The sequence below is a fragment of the Oncorhynchus clarkii genome, chromosome 4, assembly GCF_045791955.1.
Source record: "Oncorhynchus clarkii lewisi isolate Uvic-CL-2024 chromosome 4, UVic_Ocla_1.0, whole genome shotgun sequence".
In the NCBI taxonomy this organism is placed as follows: Eukaryota; Metazoa; Chordata; class Actinopteri; order Salmoniformes; family Salmonidae; genus Oncorhynchus; species Oncorhynchus clarkii.
The window spans coordinates 94,373,955-94,400,925 of NC_092150.1; the positions used below are offsets into that span (position 1 = coordinate 94,373,955).

The 26,971-nt window shown below is 46.1% G+C and overlaps 1 protein-coding gene across 1 annotated transcript in view; it reads left to right on the top strand.

Annotated features, from left to right (window-relative positions):
- Positions 1 to 549: 549 nt before the first annotated feature.
- LOC139407449 (GRB2 associated, regulator of MAPK1-like) overlaps positions 550 to 26,971 on the top strand; it is a 65,632-nt gene continuing 39,210 nt past the window's right edge. The window contains exon 1 of the mRNA XM_071151245.1: positions 550 to 664. Within this exon, the coding sequence (XP_071007346.1) occupies positions 550 to 664 (115 nt within the window). The remainder of the gene's footprint in view (positions 665 to 26,971) is intronic.

Sequence of the window (26,971 nt, forward strand, 5' to 3'; positions counted from 1 at the left end):
CAATAAAATGTTTCAAGGAGAAAATTACATGTATTTAACTATTTTTGTTGTAATAGGCACAGTACAATTAGCAATCGTAAAAAAATATACTTGAAGGAAAATGTCATTTTTGTTTATCTCAAATACTGTATAATTTAAAAGTGTTCATTAAGGTGTGTAATAGAAACCAACATTGATATTTAGATTCCATTAGAGTCATTCACCGCTGCACAGGTTTCAGCCCGCTTCCTCGCGAGGCAGTTGGTTTGAGCCTGTCAATTCTCCCGGCGGAGCTCATTTAGTAATCAACCGGCCTGGAGAATCCGCTGGAGTCAATGATTGGCTGTTCGAGGGGAGGGAGTGACGCTTAGAGAGAGATGGGAGGAGGAGTAGATGTCCGCAAGAAGAACAGGAACAGAGCTCGCTAGTTCCCCCGCCCACACCTTCCGTGCACTTTCTCTCAAATCAACTTTCTCTCGCTCTCCAAAAAATGGTGAGACTGAGCGAAGAGCTGCACCATCCCGGACCTCTCCCGGTGTGGGGTGTGATGACGTAGTGCCAGTATGAGATATGATGGAGAAGCTTTGGACCAGCCTGTCGGAGGTGTCTTGGAGCTCCGTGTCGGTTCCGTTAGATGCTGTGGTCAGTAAGGTCCGCTTGCCCTGTCTGGTCCGCCTGGCGCCTGGTAAGACCTTCGAGGACACACCTCACTGACTCCTCTATCCATCCTTCTCTTAGCCTACTACACCATCTTCTCTATCTTAACACAATATTCCTTCCTAAACACTAAACTGGCTCTATAACAGTATTATCCGCGTGGAGAATAATAATGATTGATTGAATTAGGAGAGTTTGGAACGGGAACTGGACACTAAAGAAGCAGCACTGGACACAAATAGTTTATAAACATGTAAACGTTTGGGCAGGTCTACTGGTATGTAGACTACTCGGTCTGTAATAAAGATGACTTGTTGCAGCAGCTTCAATTTAACCCCTCACGGTAGCAAGTCTGTTATTTAACAGTATGGCCAAACCACCACAAAGTGTCTGTTGTGTCACTAAAGTCCTGCTCTGCTTTTCATATGTAAATTCTGTAATCTGCCGGTGAGTGTTCTGAATACTAACGAGCAGCGCAAGGAAACCGAACGCCAGGTTTGAGGCATTTTACACTGGACAAAAAGCGTGCCCCCACCCCCCCTATGATGACACCCCCCTAGGTTTACATTGATCTGACTACACCCCCCTAGGTTTACATAGCTCTGACTACACCCCCCTAGGTACCATAGATCTGACCCCCCCCCCTAGGTTTACATAGATCTGACAACACCCCCTAGGTTTACATAGATCTGACTACACCTCCCTAGGGTTACATAGATCTGACTACACCCCCCTAAGTTTACATAGACCTGACTACACCCCCCTAGGTTTAAAGAGATCTGACTACACCCCCTAGGTTTACATAGATCTGACTACACCCCCCTAGGTTTACATAGACCTGACTACACCCCCTAGGTTTAAAGAGATCTGACTACACCCCCTAGGTTTACATAGATCTGACTACACCCCCCTAGGTTTACATAGATCTGACTACACCCCCCTAGGTTTACATAGATCTGACTACACCCCTAGGTTTACATAGATCTGACAACACCCCCTAGGTTTACATAGATCTGACAACACCCCCCTAGGTTTACATAGATCAGACTACACCCCCCTATGTTTACATAGATCTGACTACACCCTCCTAGGTACCATAGATATGACTACACCCCCCTAGGTTTACATAGATCTGACTACACACCCCTAGGTACCATAGATCTGACTACACCCCCCTAGGTGTACATAGATCTGACAACACCCCCCTAGGTTTGAATAGCTCTGACAACACCCCCCTAGGTTTACATAGATCTGACAACACCCCCCTAGGTTTACATAGATCTGACTACAACCCCCTAGGTTTACATTTATCTGACTACACCCACCTAGGAACCATAGATCTTACTACACCCCCCTAGGTACCATATATCTGACAACACCCCCCTAGATTTAAATAGATCTGACTACACCCCCCTAGGTTTACATAGATCTGACAACACCCCCCTAGGTTTACATAGATCTGACCACACCCACCTAGGTACCATAGATCTGACTAAACCCCTTGGTACCATAGATCCTACTACACCTCCTAGGTTTAAATAGATCTGACTACACCCCCCTAGGTTTACATAGATCTGACAACACCCCACTAGGTTTACATAGACCTGACTACACCCCCCTAGTTTTAAAGAGATCTGACAACACCCCCCTAGGTTTCCATAGATCTGACTACACCCCCCTAGGTACCATAGATCTGACTACACCCCCCTAGGTTCACATAGATCTGACAACACCCCCCTAGATTTACATAGATCTGACAACACCCCCCTAAGTTTACATAGATCTGACTACACCCCCCTAGGTTTACATAGATCAGACTGCACCCCCTAGGTTTACATAGATCTGAAAACACCCCCCTAGGTTTACATAGATCTGACTACACCCCCTAGGTTTACATAGATCTGACTACATCCGCCTAGGTTTATATAGATCTGACAACACCCTCCTAGGTACCATAGATCTGACTACACCCCCTTAGGTTTACATAGATCTGACTACACACCCCTAGGTACCATAGATCTGACTACACCCCCCTAGGTTTACATAGATCTGACTACACACCCCTAGGTACCATAGATCTGACTACACCCCCCTAGGTTTACATAGATCTAACGACACCCCCCTAGGTTCAGATAGATCTGACAACACCCCCTAGGTTTACATAGATCTGACAACACCCCCCTAGGTTTACATAGATCTGACAACACCCCAAAAGGTTTAAATAGATCTGACTACACCCCCCTAGGTTTACATAGATCTGACAACACCCCCCTAGGTTTACATAGATCTGACCACACCCACCTAGGTACCATAGATCTGACTACACCCCCCTTGGTACCATAGATCTGACTACACCTCCTAGGTTTAAATATATCTGACTACACCCCTCTAGATTTACACAGATCAGACTACACCCTCCTAGGTACCATAGATATGACTACACCCCTCTAGGTTTACATAGATCTGACTACACCCCCCTAGGTTTACATAGATCTGACTACATCCCCCTAGGTTTACATAGATCTGACTACACCCCCCTTTGTACCATAGATCTGACTACACCCCCCTAGGTTCACATAGATCTGACAACACCCCCCTAGGTTTACATAGATCTGACAACACCCCCCTAAGTTTACATAGATCTGACTACACCCCCCTAGGTTTACATAGATCTGACAACACCCCCCCTAGGTTTACATAGATCAGACTACACCCCCCTAGGTTTACATTTATCTGACTACACCCACCTAGGTACCATAGATCTTACTACACCCCCCCTAGGTACCATATATCTGACAACACCCCCCTAGGTTTACATAGATCTGACAACACCGCCCTAGGTTTACATAGATCTGACTACATCCCCCTAGGTTTACATAGATCTGACTACACCCCCCTAGGTACCATAGATCTGACTACACCCCCCTAGGTACCATAGATCTGACTACACCCCCCTAGGTTCACATAGATCTGACAACACCCCCCTAGATTTACATAGATCTGACAACACCCCCCTAAGTTTACATAGATCTGACTACACCCCCCTAGGTTTACATAGATCTGACAACACCCCCCTAGGTTTACATAGATCTGACGACACCCCCCTAGGTTTACATAGATCTGACACCCCCCCCTAGGTTTACATAGATCTGACTACAACCCCCTAGGTTTACATAGATCTGACAACACCCCCCTAGGTACCATAGATCTGACTACACCCCCCTAGGTACCATAGATCTGACTACACCCCCCTAGGTTCACATAGATCTGACAACACCCCCCTAGATTTACATAGATCTGACAACACCCCCCTAAGTTTACATAGATCTGACTACACCCCCCTAGGTTTACATAGATCTGACTACAACCCCCTAGGTTTACATAGATCTGACAACACCCCCCTAGGTAACATAGATCTGACTACACCCCCCTAGGTACCATAGATCTTACTACACCCCCCTAGGTACCATATATCTGACAACACCCCCCTAGATTTAAATAGATCTGACTACACCCCCCTAGGTTTACATAGATCTGACAACACCCCCCTAGGTTTACATAGATCTGACCACACCCACCTAGGTACCATAGATCTGACTAAACCCCTTGGTACAATAGATCCTACTACACCTCCTAGGTTTAAATAGATCTGACTACACCCCCCTAGGTTTACATAGATCTGACAACACCCCACTAGGTTTACATAGACCTGACTACACCCCCCTAGTTTTAAAGAGATCTGACAACACCCCCCTAGGTTTACATAGATCTGAAAACACCCCCTAGGTTTACATAGATCTGACTACATCCGCCTAGGTTTATATAGATCTGACTACACCCCCTAGGTTTACATAGATCTGACTACATCCGCCTAGGTTTATATAGATCTGACAACACCCCCCTAGGTTTACATAGATCAGACTACACCCCCTAGGTTTACATAGATCAGACTGCACCCCCTAGGTTTACATAGATCTGAAAACACCCCCTAGGTTTACATAGATCTGACTACACCCCCTAGGTTTACATAGATCTGACTACATCCGCCTAGGTTTATATAGATCTGACAACACCCTCCTAGGTACCATATATCTGACTACACCCCCTTAGGTTTACATAGATCTGACTACACACCCCTAGGTACCATAGATCTGACTACACCCCCCTAGGTTTACATAGATCTGACAACACCCCCCTAGGTTTACTTAGATCTGACGACACCCCCCTAGGTTTACATAGATCTGACAACACCCCCCCTAGGTTTACATAGATCTGACTACAACCCAATAGGTTTACATAGATCTGACCACACCCCCCTAGGTTTACATAGATCTGACAACACCCCCCTAGGTTTACATAGATCTGACAACACCCCCCTAGGTTTACATAGATCTGACCACACCTCCCTAGGGTCACATAGATCTGACAACACCCCCTAGGTTTACATAGATCTGACAACACCCCCCTAGGTTTACATAGATCTGACCACACCCCCCTAGGTTTACATAGATCTGACAACACCCCCCTAGGTACCATAGATCTGACTACACCCCCCTAGGTTTACATAGATCTGACTACACACCCCTAGGTACCATAGATCTGACTACACCCCCCTAGGTTTACATAGTTCTGACAACACCCCCCTACGTTTGCATAGATCTGACCACACCCCCCTATGTTTACATAGATCTGACTACACCCCCCTAGGTACCATACATCTGACAACACCCCCCTAGATTTAAATAGATCTGACTACACCCCCCTAGGTTTACATAGATCTGACAACACCCCCCTAGGTTTACATAGATCTGACCACACCCACCTAGGTACCATAGATCTGACTAAACCCCTTGGTATCATAGATCCTACTACACCTCCTAGGTTTAAATAGATCTCACTACACCCCCCTAGGTTTACATAGATCTGACAACACCCCACTAGGTTTACATAGACCTGACTACACCCCCCTAGTTTTAAAGAGATCTGACAACACCCCCTAGGTTTACATAGATCTGAAAACACCCCCCTAGGTTTACATAGATCTGACTACACCCCCTAGGTTTACATAGATCTGACTACAACCGCCTAGGTTTATATAGATCTGACAACACCCTCCTAGGTACCATAGATCTGACTACACCCCCTTAGGTTTACATAGATCTGACTACACACCCCTAGGTACCATAGATCTGACTACACCCCCCTGGGTTTACATAGATCTGAAAACACCCCCCTAGGTTTACATAGATCTGACGACCCCCCCCTAGGTTTACATAGATCTGACAACACCCCCCCTAGGTTTACATAGATCTGACTACAACCCCCTAGGTTTACATAGATCTGACTACAACCCCCTAGGTTTACATAGATCTGACAACACCCCCCTAGGTTTACATAGATCTGACAACACCCCCCTAGGTAACATAGATCTGACTACACCCCCCTAGGTACAATAGATCTGACAACACCCCCCTAGGTTTGCATAGATCTGACCACACACCCCTAGGTTTACATAGATCTGACAACACCCCCCTAGGTTTACATAGATCTGACTACACCCCCCTAGGTACCATAGATCTTACTACACCCCCCTAGGTACCATATATCTGACAACACCCCCCTAGATTTAAATAGATCTGACTACACCCCCCTAGGTTTACATAGATCTGACAACACCCCCCTAGGTTTACATAGATCTGACAACACCCACCTAGGTACCATAGATCTGACTACATCTGCCTAGGTTTATATAGATCTGACAACACCCTCCTAGGTACCATAGATCTGACTACACCCCCTTAGGTTTACATAGATCTGACTACACACCCCTAGGAACCATAGATCTGACTACACCCCCCTAGGTTTACATAGATCTGACAACACCCCCCTAGGTTTACATAGATCTGACTACAACCCCCTAGGTTTGCATAGATCTGACTACACACCCCTAGGTTTACATAGATCTGACAACACCCCCCTAGGTACCATAGATCTGACTACACCCCCCTAGGTTTACATAGATCTGACAACACCCCCTAGGTTTACATAGATCTGACAACACCCCCCTAGGTTTACATAGATCTGACTACACCCCCATAGGTACAATAGATCTGACTACACCTGCCTAGGTTCACATAGATCTGACAACACCCCCTAGGTTTACATAGATCTGACAACACCCCCCTAGGTTTACATAGATCTGACTACAACTCCCTAGGTTTACATAGATCTGACTACACCCCCCTAGGTACCATAGATCTGACTACACCCCCCTAGGTTTACATAGATCTGACTACACACCCCTAGGTACCATAGATCTGACTACACCCCCCTAGGTTTACATAGATCTGACAACACCCCCCTACGTTTGCATAGATCTGACAACACCCCCCTAGGTTTACATAGATCTGACTACACCCCCCTAGGTTTATATAGATCTGACTACACCCCCCTTGGTACCATAGATCTGACTACACCGCCTAGGTTTAAATAGATCTGACTACACCCCCCTAGGTTTACATAGATCAGACTACACCCCCCTAGGTTTACATAGATCTGACTACACCCCCCTAGGTTTACATAGATCTGACAACACCCCCCTAGGTTTACATAGATCTGACAACACCCCCTAGGTATACATAGATCTGACCACACCCCCCTAGGTTTACATAGATCTGACAACACCCCCTAGGTTTACCTAGAGCTGACAACACCCCCCTAGGTTTACATAGATCTGACTACACTCCCTAGGTTTACATAGATCTGACTACATCCGCCTAGGTTTATATAGATCTGACAACACCCTCCTAGGTACCATAGATCTGACTACACCCCCTTAGGTTTACATAGATCTGACTACACACCCCTAGGAACCATAGATCTGACTACACCCCCCTAGGTTTACATAGATCTGACAACACCCCCCTAGGTTTACATAGATCTGACTACAACCCCCTAGGTTTACATAGATCTGACTACACACCCCTAGGTTTACATAGATCTGACAACACCCCCCTAGGTACCATAGATCTGACTACACCCCCCTAGGTTTACATAGATCTGACAACACCCCCTAGGTTTACATAGATCTGACAACACCCTCCTAGGTTTACATAGATCTGACTACACCCCCATAGGTACAATAGATCTGACTACACCTCCCTAGGTTCACATAGATCTGACAACACCCCCTAGGTTTACATAGATCTGACAACACCCCCCTAGGTTTACATAGATCTGACCACACCCCCCTAGGTTTACATAGATCTGACAACACCCCCCTAGGTACCATAGATCTGACTACACCCCCCTAGGTTTACATAGATCTGACTACACACCCCTAGGTTTATATAGATCTGACTACACCCCCCTTGGTACCAGAGATCTGACTACACCGCCTAGGTTTAAATAGATCTGACTACACCCCCCTAGGTTTACATAGATCAGACTACACCCCCCTAGGTTTACATAGATCTGACTACACCCCCCTAGGTTTACATAGATCTGACAACACCCCCCTAGGTTTACATAGATCTGACAACACCCCCTAGGTATACATAGATCTGACCACACCCCCCTAGGTTTACATAGATCTGACAACACCCCCCTAGGTTTACATAGATCTGACTACATCCCCCTAGGTTTACATAGATCTGACTACACCCCCCTAGGTTCACATAGATCTGACAACACCCCCTAGGTTTACATAGATCTGCCAACACCCCCCTAGGTTTACATAGATCTGACAACACCCCCCTAGGTTTACATAGATCTGACTACACCCCCCTAGGTTTACATTTATCTGACTACACCCCCCTAGGTGCCATAGATCTTACTACACCCCCCTAGGTACCATAGATCTGACTACACCCCCCTAGGTTTACATATATCTGACAACACCCCCCTAGGTTTACATAGATCTGACCACACCCATCTAGGTACCATAGATCTGACAACACCCCCCTTGGTACCAGAGATCTGACTACACCTCCTAGGTTTAAATAGATCTGACTACACCCCCTTAGGTTTACATAGATCTGACAACACCCCCCCTAGGTTTACATAGATCTGACTACACCCCCCTAGGTTTACATAGATCTGACAACACCCCCCTAGGTTTACATAGATCTGACCACACCCACCTAGGTACCATAGATCTGACTACACCCCCCTTGGTACCATAGATCTGACTACACCTCCTAGGTTTAAATAGACCTGACTACACCCCCCTAGGTTTACATAGATCTGACAACACCCCCCTAGGTTTACATAGATCTGACTACACCCCCTAGGTTTACATAGATCTGAAAACACCCCCCTAGGTTTACATAGATCTGACTACACCCCCCTAGGTTTACATAGATCTGACAACACCTCTCTAGGTTTACATAGATCAGACTACACCCCCCCTAGGTTTACATAGAACTGACTACACCCTCCTAGGTACCATATAAATGACTCCACCCCTCTAGGTTTACATAGATCTGACTACACCCCCCGAGGTTTACATAGATCTGACAACACCCCCCTACGTTTACATAGATCTGACCACACACCCCTAGGTTTACATAGATCTGACAACACCCCCCTAGGTTTACATAGATCTGACAACACCCCCCTAGGTTTACATAGATCTGACTACACCCCCCTAGGTTTACATAGATCTGACAACACCCCCCTAGGTTTACATAGATCTGACCACACCCCCCTAGGTTTACATAGATCTGACAACACCCCCCTAGGTACCATAGATCTGACTACACCCCCCTAGGTTTACATAGATCTGACAACACCCCCTAGGTTTACCTAGATCTGACAACACCCCCCCTAGGTTTACATAGATCTGACTACATCCCCCTAGGTTTACATAGATCTGACTACACCCCCCTAGGTGCCATAGATTTGACTACACCCCTTAGGTTCACATAGATCTGACAACACCCCCTAGGTTTACATAGATCTGACAACACCCCCCTTGGTTTACATAGATCTGACAACACCCCCCTAGGTTTACATAGATCTGACTACACCCCCCTAGGTTTACATAGATCTGACTACACCCCTCTAGGTTTACATAGATCTGACAACACCCCCCTAGGTTTACATAGATCTGACCACACCCACCTAGGTACCATAGATCTGACTACACCCCCCTTGGTACCATACATCTGACTACACCTCAAGGTTTACATAGATCTGACAACACCCCCCTAGGTTCACATAGATCTGACTACAACCCCCTAGGTTTACATAGACCTGACTACACCCCCCTAGTTTTAAAGAGATCTGACTACACCCCCTAGGTTTACATAGATCTGACTACATCCGCCTAGGTTTACATAGATCTGACAACACCCCCCTAAGTTTACATAGATCTGACTACACCCACAAGGTTTACATAGATCTGACAACACCCCCCTAGGTTTACATATATCTGACTACACCCTCCTAGGTACCATAGAAATGACTACACCCCCCTAGGTTTACATAGATCTGACTACACCCCCCTAGGTTTACATAGATCTGACAAAACCCCCTAGGTTTACATAGATCTGACCACACCCACCTAGGTACCATAGATCTGACTACACCCCCCTAGGTTTACATAGATCTGACAACACCCCCCTAGGTATACATAGATCTGACCACACCCCCCTAGGTTTACATAGATCTGACAACACCCCCTAGGTTTACCTAGATCTGACAACACCCCCTTAGGTTTACATAGATCTGACTACATCCCCCTAGGTTTTACATAGATCTGACTACACCCCCCTAGGTACCATAGATCTGACTACACCCCCTAGGTTCACATAGATCTGACAACACCCCCTAGGTTTACATAGATCTGACAACACCCCCCTAGGTTTACATAGATCTGACAACACCCCCCTAGGTTTACATAGATCTGACTACACCCCCCTAGGTTTACATAGATCTGACTACACCCCCCTAGGTTTACATTTATCTGACTACACCCCCCTAGGTACCATAGGTATTACTACACCCCCCCTAGGTACCATAGATCTGACAATACCCCCCTAGGTTTAAATAGATCTGACAACACCCCCCTAGGTTTACATATATCTGACAACACCCCCCTAGGTTTACATAGATCTGACCACACCCACCTAGGTACCATAGATCTGACTACACCCCCATTGGTACCATAGATCTGACTACACCCCCCTAGGTTTACATAGATCTGACTACACCCCTCTAGGTTTACATAGATCTGACAACACCTCTCTAGGTTTACATAGATCAGACTACACCCCCCTAGGTTTACATAGAACTGACTACACCCTCCTAGGTACCATATAAATGACTACACCCCTCTAGGTTTACATAGATCTGACTACACCCCCCTAGGTTTACATAGTTCTGACAACACCCCCCTACGTTTACATAGATCTGACCACACACCCCTAGGTTTACATAGATCTGACAACACCCCCCTAGGTTTACATAGATCTGACTACAACCCCCTAGGTTTACATAGATCTGACAACACCTCTCTAGGTTTACATAGATCAGACTACACCCCCCTAGGTTTACATAGAACTGACTACACCCTCCTAGGTACCATATAAATGACTACACCCCTCTAGGTTTACATAGATCTGACTACACCCCCCTAGGTTTACATAGTTCTGACAACACCCCCCTACGTTTACATAGATCTGACCACACACCCCTAGGTTTACATAGATCTGACAACACCCCCCTAGGTTTACATAGATCTGACTACAACCCCCTAGGTTTACATAGACCTGACTACACCCCCCTAGTTTTAAAGAGATCTGACTACACCCCCTAGGTTTACATAGATCTGACTACATCCGCCTAGGTTTACATAGATCTGACAACACCCCCCTAGGTTTAAATAGATCTGACTACACCCACTACGTTTACATAGATCTGACAACACCCCCCTAGGTTTACATAGATCTGACTACACCCTCCTAGGTACCATAGATATGACTACACCCCCCTACGTTTACATAGATCTGACGACACCCCCCTAGGTTTACATAGATCTGACAACACCCCCCTAGGTTTACATTGATCTGACTACACCCCCCTAGGTTTACATAGATCTGACAACACCCCCCTAGGTACCATAGATCTGACTACAACCCCCTAGGTTTACATAGATCTGACAACACCCCCTAGGTTTACATAGATCTGACAACACCCCCCTAGGTTTACATAGATCTGACTACACCCCCCCTAGGTTCACATAGATCTGACTACAACCCCCTAGGTTTACATAGACCTGACTACACCCCCCTAGTTTTAAAGAGATCTGACTACACCCCCTAGGTTTACATAGATCTGACTACACCCCCCTAGGTTTTCATAGATCTGACTACACCCCCCTAGGTTTACATAGATCTGACAACACCCCCCTAGGTATACATAGATCTGACCACACCCCCCCTAGGTTTACATAGATCTGACAACACCCCCTAGGTTTACCTAGATCTGACCACACACCCCTAGGTTTACATAGATCTGACAACACCCCCCTAGGTTTACATAGATCTGACTACAACCCCCTAGGTTTACATAGACCTGACTACACCCCCCTAGTTTTAAAGAGATCTGACTACACCCCCTAGGTTTACATAGATCTGACTACACCCCCCTAGGTTTCCATAGATCTGACTACACCCCCCTAGGTACCATAGATCTGACTACACCCCCCTAGGTTCACATAGATCTGACAACACCCCCCTAGATTTACATAGATCTGACAACACCCCCCTAAGTTTACATAGATCTGACTACACCCCCCTAGGTTTACATAGATCTGACTGCACCCCCTAGGTTTACATAGATCTGAAAACACCCCCCTAGGTTTACATAGATCTGACTACACCCCCTAGGTTTACATAGATCTGACTACATCCGCCTAGGTTTATATAGATCTGACAACACCCTCCTAGGTACCATAGATCTGACTACACCCCCTTAGGTTTACATAGATCTGACTACACACCCCTAGGTACCATAGATCTGACTACACCCCCCTAGGTTTACATAGATCTGACTACACACCCCTAGGTACCATAGATCTGACTACACCCCCCTAGGTTTACATAGATCTAACGACACCCCCCTAGGTTCAGATAGATCTGACAACACCCCCTAGGTTTACATAGATCTGACAACACCCCCCTAGGTTTACATAGATCTGACAACACCCCAAAAGGTTTAAATAGATCTGACTACACCCCCCTAGGTTTACATAGATCTGACAACACCCCCCTAGGTTTACATAGATCTGACCACACCCACCTAGGTACCATAGATCTGACTACACCCCCCTTGGTACCATAGATCTGACTACACCTCCTAGGTTTAAATATATCTGACTACACCCCTCTAGATTTACACAGATCAGACTACACCCTCCTAGGTACCATAGATATGACTACACCCCTCTAGGTTTACATAGATCTGACTACACCCCCCTAGGTTTACATAGATCTGACTACATCCCCCTAGGTTTACATAGATCTGACTACACCCCCCTTTGTACCATAGATCTGACTACACCCCCCTAGGTTCACATAGATCTGACAACACCCCCCTAGGTTTACATAGATCTGACAACACCCCCCTAAGTTTACATAGAACTGACTACACCCCCCTAGGTTTACATAGATCTGACAACACCCCCCCTAGGTTTACATAGATCAGACTACACCCCCCTAGGTTTACATTTATCTGACTACACCCACCTAGGTACCATAGATCTTACTACACCCCCCCTAGGTACCATATATCTGACAACACCCCCCTAGGTTTACATAGATCTGACAACACCGCCCTAGGTTTACATAGATCTGACTACATCCCCCTAGGTTTACATAGATCTGACTACACCCCCCTAGGTACCATAGATCTGACTACACCCCCCTAGGTACCATAGATCTGACTACACCCCCCTAGGTTCACATAGATCTGACAACACCCCCCTAGATTTACATAGATCTGACAACACCCCCCTAAGTTTACATAGATCTGACTACACCCCCCTAGGTTTACATAGATCTGACAACACCCCCCTAGGTTTACATAGATCTGACGACACCCCCCTAGGTTTACATAGATCTGACACCCCCCCCTAGGTTTACATAGATCTGACTACAACCCCCTAGGTTTACATAGATCTGACAACACCCCCCTAGGTACCATAGATCTGACTACACCCCCCTAGGTACCATAGATCTGACTACACCCCCCTAGGTTCACATAGATCTGACAACACCCCCCTAGATTTACATAGATCTGACAACACCCCCCTAAGTTTACATAGATCTGACTACACCCCCCTAGGTTTACATAGATCTGACTACAACCCCCTAGGTTTACATAGATCTGACAACACCCCCCTAGGTAACATAGATCTGACTACACCCCCCTAGGTACCATAGATCTTACTACACCCCCCTAGGTACCATATATCTGACAACACCCCCCTAGATTTAAATAGATCTGACTACACCCCCCTAGGTTTACATAGATCTGACAACACCCCCCTAGGTTTACATAGATCTGACCACACCCACCTAGGTACCATAGATCTGACTAAACCCCTTGGTACAATAGATCCTACTACACCTCCTAGGTTTAAATAGATCTGACTACACCCCCCTAGGTTTACATAGATCTGACAACACCCCACTAGGTTTACATAGACCTGACTACACCCCCCTAGTTTTAAAGAGATCTGACAACACCCCCCTAGGTTTACATAGATCTGAAAACACCCCCTAGGTTTACATAGATCTGACTACATCCGCCTAGGTTTATATAGATCTGACTACACCCCCTAGGTTTACATAGATCTGACTACATCCGCCTAGGTTTATATAGATCTGACAACACCCCCCTAGGTTTACATAGATCAGACTACACCCCCTAGGTTTACATAGATCAGACTGCACCCCCTAGGTTTACATAGATCTGAAAACACCCCCTAGGTTTACATAGATCTGACTACACCCCCTAGGTTTACATAGATCTGACTACATCCGCCTAGGTTTATATAGATCTGACAACACCCTCCTAGGTACCATATATCTGACTACACCCCCTTAGGTTTACATAGATCTGACTACACACCCCTAGGTACCATAGATCTGACTACACCCCCCTAGGTTTACATAGATCTGACAACACCCCCCTAGGTTTACTTAGATCTGACGACACCCCCCTAGGTTTACATAGATCTGACAACACCCCCCCTAGGTTTACATAGATCTGACTACAACCCAATAGGTTTACATAGATCTGACCACACCCCCCTAGGTTTACATAGATCTGACAACACCCCCCTAGGTTTACATAGATCTGACAACACCCCCCTAGGTTTACATAGATCTGACCACACCTCCCTAGGTTCACATAGATCTGACAACACCCCCTAGGTTTACATAGATCTGACAACACCCCCCTAGGTTTACATAGATCTGACCACACCCCCCTAGGTTTACATAGATCTGACAACACCCCCCTAGGTACCATAGATCTGACTACACCCCCCTAGGTTTACATAGATCTGACTACACACCCCTAGGTACCATAGATCTGACTACACCCCCCTAGGTTTACATAGATCTGACAACACCCCCCTACGTTTGCATAGATCTGACCACACCCCCCTATGTTTACATAGATCTGACTACACCCCCCTAGGTACCATACATCTGACAACACCCCCCTAGATTTAAATAGATCTGACTACACCCCCCTAGGTTTACATAGATCTGACAACACCCCCCTAGGTTTACATAGATCTGACCACACCCACCTAGGTACCATAGATCTGACTAAACCCCTTGGTATCATAGATCCTACTACACCTCCTAGGTTTAAATAGATCTCACTACACCCCCCTAGGTTTACATAGATCTGACAACACCCCACTAGGTTTACATAGACCTGACTACACCCCCCTAGTTTTAAAGAGATCTGACAACACCCCCTAGGTTTACATAGATCTGAAAACACCCCCCTAGGTTTACATAGATCTGACTACACCCCCTAGGTTTACATAGATCTGACTACAACCGCCTAGGTTTATATAGATCTGACAACACCCTCCTAGGTACCATAGATCTGACTACACCCCCTTAGGTTTACATAGATCTGACTACACACCCCTAGGTACCATAGATCTGACTACACCCCCCTGGGTTTACATAGATCTGAAAACACCCCCCTAGGTTTACATAGATCTGACGACCCCCCCCTAGGTTTACATAGATCTGACAACACCCCCCCTAGGTTTACATAGATCTGACTACAACCCCCTAGGTTTACATAGATCTGACTACAACCCCCTAGGTTTACATAGATCTGACAACACCCCCCTAGGTTTACATAGATCTGACAACACCCCCCTAGGTACCATAGATCTGACTACACCCCCCTAGGTACAATAGATCTGACAACACCCCCCTAGGTTTGCATAGATCTGACCACACACCCCTAGGTTTACATAGATCTGACAACACCCCCCTAGGTTTACATAGATCTGACTACACCCCCCTAGGTACCATAGATCTTACTACACCCCCCTAGGTACCATATATCTGACAACACCCCCCTAGATTTAAATAGATCTGACTACACCCCCCTAGGTTTACATAGATCTGACAACACCCCCCTAGGTTTACATAGATCTGACCACACCCACCTAGGTACCATAGATCTGACTACATCTGCCTAGGTTTATATAGATCTGACAACACCCTCCTAGGTACCATAGATCTGACTACACCCCCTTAGGTTTACATAGATCTGACTACACACCCCTAGGAACCATAGATCTGACTACACCCCCCTAGGTTTACATAGATCTGACAACACCCCCCTAGGTTTACATAGATCTGACTACAACCCCCTAGGTTTGCATAGATCTGACTACACACCCCTAGGTTTACATAGATCTGACAACACCCCCCTAGGTACCATAGATCTGACTACACCCCCCTAGGTTTACATAGATCTGACAACACCCCCTAGGTTTACATAGATCTGACAACACCCCCCTAGGTTTACATAGATCTGACTACACCCCCATAGGTACAATAGATCTGACTACACCTGCCTAGGTTCACATAGATCTGACAACACCCCCTAGGTTTACATAGATCTGACAACACCCCCCTAGGTTTACATAGATCTGACCACAACCCCCTAGGTTTACATAGATCTGACAACACCCCCCTAGGTACCATAGATCTGACTACACCCCCCTAGGTTTACATAGATCTGACTACACACCCCTAGGTACCATAGATCTGACTACACCCCCCTAGGTTTACATAGATCTGACAACACCCCCCTACGTTTGCATAGATCTGACAACACCCCCCTAGGTTTACATAGATCTGACTACACCCCCCTAGGTTTATATAGATCTGACTACACCCCCCTTGGTACCATAGATCTGACTACACCGCCTAGGTTTAAATAGATCTGACTACACCCCCCTAGGTTTACATAGATCAGACTACACCCCCCTAGGTTTACATAGATCTGACTACACCCCCCTAGGTTTACATAGATCTGACAACACCCCCCTAGGTTTACATAGATCTGACAACACCCCCTAGGTATACATAGATCTGACCACACCCCCCTAGGTTTACATAGATCTGACAACACCCCTTAGGTTTACCTAGAGCTGACAACACCCCCCTAGGTTTACATAGATCTGACTACACTCCCTAGGTTTACATAGATCTGACTACATCCGCCTAGGTTTATATAGATCTGACAACACCCTCCTAGGTACCATAGATCTGACTACACCCCCTTAGGTTTACATAGATCTGACTACACACCCCTAGGAACCATAGATCTGACTACACCCCCCTAGGTTTACATAGATCTGACAACACCCCCCTAGGTTTACATAGATCTGACTACAACCCCCTAGGTTTACATAGATCTGACTACACACCCCTAGGTTTACATAGATCTGACAACACCCCCCTAGGTACCATAGATCTGACTACACCCCCCTAGGTTTACATAGATCTGACAACACCCCCTAGGTTTACATAGATCTGACAACACCCTCCTAGGTTTACATAGATCTGACTACACCCCCATAGGTACAATAGATCTGACTACACCTCCCTAGGTTCACATAGATCTGACAACACCCCCTAGGTTTACATAGATCTGACAACACCCCCCTAGGTTTACATAGATCTGACCACACCCCCCTAGGTTTACATAGATCTGACAACACCCCCCTAGGTACCATAGATCTGACTACACCCCCCTAGGTTTACATAGATCTGACTACACACCCCTAGGTTTATATAGATCTGACTACACCCCCCTTGGTACCATAGATCTGACTACACCGCCTAGGTTTAAATAGATCTGACTACACCCCCCTAGGTTTACATAGATCAGACTACACCCCCCTAGGTTTACATAGATCTGACTACACCCCCCTAGGTTTACATAGATCTGACAACACCCCCCTAGGTTTACATAGATCTGACAACACCCCCTAGGTATACATAGATCTGACCACACCCCCCTAGGTTTACATAGATCTGACAACACCCCCCTAGGTTTACATAGATCTGACTACATCCCCCTAGGTTTACATAGATCTGACTACACCCCCCTAGGTTCACATAGATCTGACAACACCCCCTAGGTTTACATAGATCTGCCAACACCCCCCTAGGTTTACATAGATCTGACAACACCCCCCTAGGTTTACATAGATCTGACTACACCCCCCTAGGTTTACATTTATCTGACTACACCCCCCTAGGTGCCATAGATCTTACTACACCCCCCTAGGTACCATAGATCTGACTACACCCCCCTAGGTTTACATATATCTGACAACACCCCCCTAGGTTTACATAGATCTGACCACACCCATCTAGGTACCATAGATCTGACAACACCCCCCTTGGTACCAGAGATCTGACTACACCTCCTAGGTTTAAATAGATCTGACTACACCCCCCTAGGTTTACATAGATCTGACAACACCCCCCCTAGGTTTACATAGATCTGACTACACCCCCCTAGGTTTACATAGATCTGATCTGACAACACCCCCCTAGGTTTACATAGATCTGACCACACCCACCTAGGTACCATAGATCTGACTACACCCCCCTTGGTACCATAGATCTGACTACACCTCCTAGGTTTAAATAGACCTGACTACACCCCCCTAGGTTTACATAGATCTGACAACACCCCCCTAGGTTTACATAGATCTGACTACACCCCCTAGGTTTACATAGATCTGAAAACACCCCCCTAGGTTTACATAGATCTGACTACACCCCCCTAGGTTTACATAGATCTGACAACACCTCTCTAGGTTTACATAGATCAGACTACACCCCCCCTAGGTTTACATAGAACTGACTACACCCTCCTAGGTACCATATAAATGACTCCACCCCTCTAGGTTTACATAGATCTGACTACACCCCCCGAGGTTTACATAGATCTGACAACACCCCCCTACGTTTACATAGATCTGACCACACACCCCTAGGTTTACATAGATCTGACAACACCCCCCTAGGTTTACATAGATCTGACAACACCCCCCTAGGTTTACATAGATCTGACTACACCCCCCTAGGTTTACATAGATCTGACAACACCCCCCTAGGTTTACATAGATCTGACCACACCCCCCTAGGTTTACATAGATCTGACAACACCCCCCTAGGTACCATAGATCTGACTACACCCCCCTAGGTTTACATAGATCTGACAACACCCCCTAGGTTTACCTAGATCTGACAACACCCCCCCTAGGTTTACATAGATCTGACTACATCCCCCTAGGTTTACATAGATCTGACTACACCCCCCTAGGTGCCATAGATTTGACTACACCCCTTAGGTTCACATAGATCTGACAACACCCCCTAGGTTTACATAGATCTGACAACACCCCCCTTGGTTTACATAGATCTGACAACACCCCCCTAGGTTTACATAGATCTGACTACACCCCCCTAGGTTTACATAGATCTGACTACACCCCTCTAGGTTTACATAGATCTGACAACACCCCCCTAGGTTTACATAGATCTGACCACACCCACCTAGGTACCATAGATCTGACTACACCCCCCTTGGTACCATACATCTGACTACACCTCAAGGTTTACATAGATCTGACAACACCCCCCTAGGTTCACATAGATCTGACTACAACCCCCTAGGTTTACATAGACCTGACTACACCCCCCTAGTTTTAAAGAGATCTGACTACACCCCCTAGGTTTACATAGATCTGACTACATCCGCCTAGGTTTACATAGATCTGACAACACCCCCCTAAGTTTACATAGATCTGACTACACCCACAAGGTTTACATAGATCTGACAACACCCCCCTAGGTTTACATATATCTGACTACACCCTCCTAGGTACCATAGAAATGACTACACCCCCCTAGGTTTACATAGATCTGACTACACCCCCCTAGGTTTACATAGATCTGACAAAACCCCCTAGGTTTACATAGATCTGACCACACCCACCTAGGTACCATAGATCTGACTACACCCCCCTAGGTTTACATAGATCTGACAACACCCCCCTAGGTATACATAGATCTGACCACACCCCCCTAGGTTTACATAGATCTGACAACACCCCCTAGGTTTACCTAGATCTGACAACACCCCCTTAGGTTTACATAGATCTGACTACATCCCCCTAGGTTTTACATAGATCTGACTACACCCCCCTAGGTACCATAGATCTGACTACACCCCCTAGGTTCACATAGATCTGACAACACCCCCTAGGTTTACATAGATCTGACAACACCCCCCTAGGTTTACATAGATCTGACAACACCCCCCTAGGTTTACATAGATCTGACTACACCCCCCTAGGTTTACATAGATCTGACTACACCCCCCTAGGTTTACATTTATCTGACTACACCCCCCTAGGTACCATAGGTATTACTACACCCCCCCTAGGTACCATAGATCTGACAATACCCCCCTAGGTTTAAATAGATCTGACAACACCCCCCTAGGTTTACATATATCTGACAACACCCCCCTAGGTTTACATAGATCTGACCACACCCACCTAGGTACCATAGATCTGACTACACCCCCATTGGTACCATAGATCTGACTACACCCCCCTAGGTTTACATAGATCTGACTACACCCCTCTAGGTTTACATAGATCTGACAACACCTCTCTAGGTTTACATAGATCAGACTACACCCCCCTAGGTTTACATAGAACTGACTACACCCTCCTAGGTACCATATAAATGACTACACCCCTCTAGGTTTACATAGATCTGACTACACCCCCCTAGGTTTACATAGTTCTGACAACACCCCCCTACGTTTACATAGATCTGACCACACACCCCTAGGTTTACATAGATCTGACAACACCCCCCTAGGTTTACATAGATCTGACTACAACCCCCTAGGTTTACATAGATCTGACAACACCTCTCTAGGTTTACATAGATCAGACTACACCCCCCTAGGTTTACATAGAACTGACTACACCCTCCTAGGTACCATATAAATGACTACACCCCTCTAGGTTTACATAGATCTGACTACACCCCCCTAGGTTTACATAGTTCTGACAACACCCCCCTACGTTTACATAGATCTGACCACACACCCCTAGGTTTACATAGATCTGACAACACCCCCCTAGGTTTACATAGATCTGACTACAACCCCCTAGGTTTACATAGACCTGACTACACCCCCCTAGTTTTAAAGAGATCTGACTACACCCCCTAGGTTTACATAGATCTGACTACATCCGCCTAGGTTTACATAGATCTGACAACACCCCCCTAGGTTTAAATAGATCTGACTACACCCACTACGTTTACATAGATCTGACAACACCCCCCTAGGTTTACATAGATCTGACTACACCCTCCTCGGTACCATAGATATGACTACACCCCCCTACGTTTACATAGATCTGACGACACCCCCCTAGGTTTACATAGATCTGACAACACCCCCCCTAGGTTTACATTGATCTGACTACACCCCCCTAGGTTTACATAGATCTGACAACACCCCCCTAGGTACCATAGATCTGACTACAACCCCCTAGGTTTACATAGATCTGACAACACCCCCTAGGTTTACATAGATCTGACAACACCCCCCTAGGTTTACATAGATCTGACTACACCCCCCCTAGGTTCACATAGATCTGACTACAACCCCCTAGGTTTACATAGACCTGACTACACCCCCCTAGTTTTAAAGAGATCTGACTACACCCCCTAGGTTTACATAGATCTGACTACACCCCCCTAGGTTTTCATAGATCTGACTACACCCCCCTAGGTTTACATAGATCTGACAACACCCCCCTAGGTATACATAGATCTGACCACACCCCCCCTAGGTTTACATAGATCTGACAACACCCCCTAGGTTTACCTAGATCTGACCACACACCCCTAGGTTTACATAGATCTGACAACACCCCCCTAGGTTTACATAGATCTGACTACAACCCCCTAGGTTTACATAGACCTGACTACACCCCCCTAGTTTTAAAGAGATCTGACTACACCCCCTAGGTTTACATAGATCTGACTACATCCGCCTAGGTTTACATAGATCTGACAACACCCCCCTAGGTTTACATAGATCTGACTACACCCACAAGGTTTACATAGATCTGACAACACCCCCCTAGGTTTACATATATCTGACTACACCCTCCTAGGTACCATAGAAATGACTACACCCCCCTAGGTTTACATAGATCTGACTACACCCCCCTAGGTTTACATAGATCTGACAAAACCCCCTAGGTTTACATAGATCTGACCACACCCACCTAGGTACCATAGATCTGACTACACCCCCCTAGGTTTACATAGATCTGACAACACCCCCTAGGTTTACATAGATCTGACAACACCCCCCTAGGTTTACATAGATCTGACAACACCCCCCTAGGTTTACATAGATCTGACTACACCCCCCTAGGTTTACATAGATCTGACTACACCCCCCTAGGTTTACATTTATCTGACTACACCCCCCTAGGTACCATAGGTATTACTACACCCCCCTAGGTACCATAGATCTGACAATACCCCCCTAGGTTTAAATAGATCTGACAACACCCCCCTAGGTTTACATATATCTGACAACACCCCCCTAGGTTTACATAGATCTGACCACACCCACCTAGGTTCCATAGATCTGACTACACCCCCATTGGTACCATAGATCTGACTACACCTCCTAGGTTTAAATATATCTGACTACACCCCCCTAGGTTTACATAGATCTGACAACACCCCCTAGGTTTACATAGATCTGACTACACCCCTCTAGGTTTACATAGATCTGACAACACCTCTCTAGGTTTACATAGATCAGACTACACCCCCCTAGGTTTACATAGAACTGACTACACCCTCCTAGGTACCATATAAATGACTACACCCCTCTAGGTTTACATAGATCTGACTACACCCCCCTAGGTTTACATAGTTCTGACAACACCCCCCTACGTTTACATAGATCTGACCACACACCCCTAGGTTTACATAGATCTGACAACACCCCCCTAGGTTTACATAGATCTGACTACACCCCCCTAGGTTTACATAGATCTGACTGCACCCCCCTAGGTTTACATAGATCTGACAACACCCCCCTAGGTTTACATAGATCTGACCACACCCACCTAGGTACCATAGATCTGACTACACCCCCCTTGGTACCATACATCTGACTACACCTCAAGGTTTACATAGATCTGACAACACCCCCCTAGGTTCACATAGATCTGACTACAACCCCCTAGGTTTACATAGACCTGACTACACCCCCCTAGTTTTAAAGAGATCTGACTACACCCCCTAGGTTTACATAGATCTGACTGCATCCGCCTAGGTTTACATAGATCTGACAACACCCCCCTAGGTTTACATAGAAATGACTACACCCCCCTAGGTTTACATAGATCTGACTACACCCCCCTAGGTTTACATAGATCTGACAAAACCCCCTAGGTTTACATAGATCTGACCACACCCACCTAGGTACCATAGATCTGACTACAGCCCCCTAGGTTTACATAGATCTGACAACAGCCCCCTAGGTATACATAGATCTGACCACACCCCCCTAGGTTTACATAGATCTGACAACACCCCCTAGGTTTACCTAGATCTGACAACACCCCCTTAGGTTTACATAGATCTGACTACATCCCCCTAGGTTTTACATAGATCTGACAACACCCCCCTAGGTTTACATAGATCTGACTACACCCCCCTAGGTTTACATAGATCTGACTACACCCCCCTAGGTTTACATTTATCTGACTACACCCCCCTAGGTACCATAGGTATTACTACACCCCCCCCTAGGTACCATAGATCTGACAATACCCCCCTAGGTTTAAATAGATCTGACAACACCCCCCTAGGTTTACATATATCTGACAACACCCCCCTAGGTTTACATAGATCTGACCACACCCACCTAGGTACCATAGATCTGACTACACCCCCATTGGTACCATAGATCTGACTACACCTCCTAGGTTTAAATATATCTGACTACACCCCCCTAGGTTTACATAGATCTGACAACACCCCCCTAGGTTTACATAGATCTGACTACACCCCTCTAGGTTTACATAGATCTGACAACACCTCTCTAGGTTTACATAGATCAGACTACACCCCCCTAGGTTTACATAGAACTGACTACACCCTCCTAGGTACCATATAAATGACTACACCCCTCTAGGTTTACATAGATCTGACTACACCCCCCTAGGTTTACATAGTTCTGACAACACCCCCCTACGTTTACATAGATCTGACCACACACCCCTAGGTTTACATAGATCTGACAACACCCCCCTAGGTTTACATAGATCTGACTACAACCCCCTAGGTTTACATAGACCTGACTACACCCCCCTAGTTTTAAAGAGATCTGACTACACCCCCTAGGTTTACATAGATCTGACTACATCCGCCTAGGTTTACATAGATCTGACAACACCCCCCTAGGTTTAAATAGATCTGACTACACCCACTACGTTTACATAGATCTGACAACACCCCCCTAGGTTTACATAGATCTGACTACACCCTCCTAGGTACCATAGATATGACTACACCCCCCTAGGTTTACATAGATCTGACTACACCCCCCTAGGTTTACATAGATCTGACAACACCCCCCTAGGTTTACATAGATCTGACGACACCCCCCTAGGTTTACATAGATCTGACAACACCCCCCTAGGTTTACATAGATCTGACTACACCCCCCTAGGTTTACATAGATCTGACAACACCCCCCTAGGTACCATAGATCTGACTACAACCCCCTAGGTTTACATAGATCTGACAACACCCCCTAGGTTTACATAGATCTGACAACACCCCCCTAGGTTTACATAGATCTGACTACACCCCCCCTAGGTTCACATAGATCTGACTACAACCCCCTAGGTTTACATAGACCTGACTACACCCCCCTAGTTTTAAAGAGATCTGACTACACCCCCTAGGTTTACATAGATCTGACTACACCCCCCTAGGTTTTCATAGATCTGACTACACCCCCCTAGGTTTACATAGATCTGACAACACCCCCCTAGGTATACATAGATCTGACCACACCCCCCCTAGGTTTACATAGAGCTGACAACACCCCCTAGGTTTACCTAGATCTGACCACACACCCCTAGGTTTACATAGATCTGACAACACCCCCCTAGGTTTACATAGATCTGACTACAACCCCCTAGGTTTACATAGACCTGACTACACCCCCCTAGTTTTAAAGAGATCTGACTACACCCCCTAGGTTTACATAGATCTGACTACATCCGCCTAGGTTTACATAGATCTGACAACACCCCCCTAGGTTTACATAGATCTGACTACACCCACAAGGTTTACATAGATCTGACAACACCCCCCTAGGTTTACATATATCTGACTACACCCTCCTAGGTACCATAGAAATGACTACACCCCCCTAGGTTTACATAGATCTGACTACACCCCCCGAGGTTTACATAGATCTGACAAAACCCCCTAGGTTTACATAGATCTGACTACACCCCCCTAGGTTTACATAGATCTGACAACACCCCCTAGGTTTACATAGATCTGACAACACCCCCCTAGGTTTACATAGATCTGACAACACCCCCCTAGGTTTACATAGATCTGACTACACCCCCCTAGGTTTACATAGATCTGACTACACCCCCCTAGGTTTACATTTATCTGACTACACCCCCCTAGGTACCATAGGTATTACTACACCCCCCTAGGTACCATAGATCTGACAATACCCCCCTAGGTTTAAATAGATCTGACAACACCCCCCTAGGTTTACATATATCTGACAACACCCCCCTAGGTTTACATAGATCTGACCACACCCACCTAGGTTCCATAGATCTGACTACACCCCCATTGGTACCATAGATCTGACTACACCTCCTAGGTTTAAATATATCTGACTACACCCCCCTAGGTTTACATAGATCTGACAACACCCCCCTAGGTTTACATAGATCTGACTACACCCCTCTAGGTTTACATAGATCTGACAACACCTCTCTAGGTTTACATAGATCAGACTACACCCCCCTAGGTTTACATAGAACTGACTACACCCTCCTAGGTACCATATAAATGACTACACCCCTCTAGGTTTACATAGATCTGACTACACCCCCCTAGGTTTACATAGTTCTGACAACACCCCCCTACGTTTACATAGATCTGACCACACACCCCTAGGTTTACATAGATCTGACAACACCCCCCTAGGTTTACATAGATCTGACTACAACCCCCTAGGTTTACATAGACCTGACTACACCCCCCTAGTTTTAAAGAGATCTGACTACACCCCCTAGGTTTACATAGATCTGACTACATCCGCCTAGGTTTACATAGATCTGACTACACCCACTACGTTTACATAGATCTGACAACACCCCCCTAGGTTTACATAGATCTGACTACACCCTCCTAGCTACCATAGATATGACTACACCCCCCTAGGTTTACATAGATCTGACTACACCCCCCTAGGTTTACATAGATCTGACAACACCCCCCTAGGTTTACATAGATCTGACGACACCCCCCTAGGTTTACATAGATCTGACAACACCCCCCTAGGTTTACATATATCTGACTACACCCCCCTAGGTTTACATAGATCTGACAACACCCCCCTAGGTACCATAGATCTGACTACAACCCCCTAGGTTTAC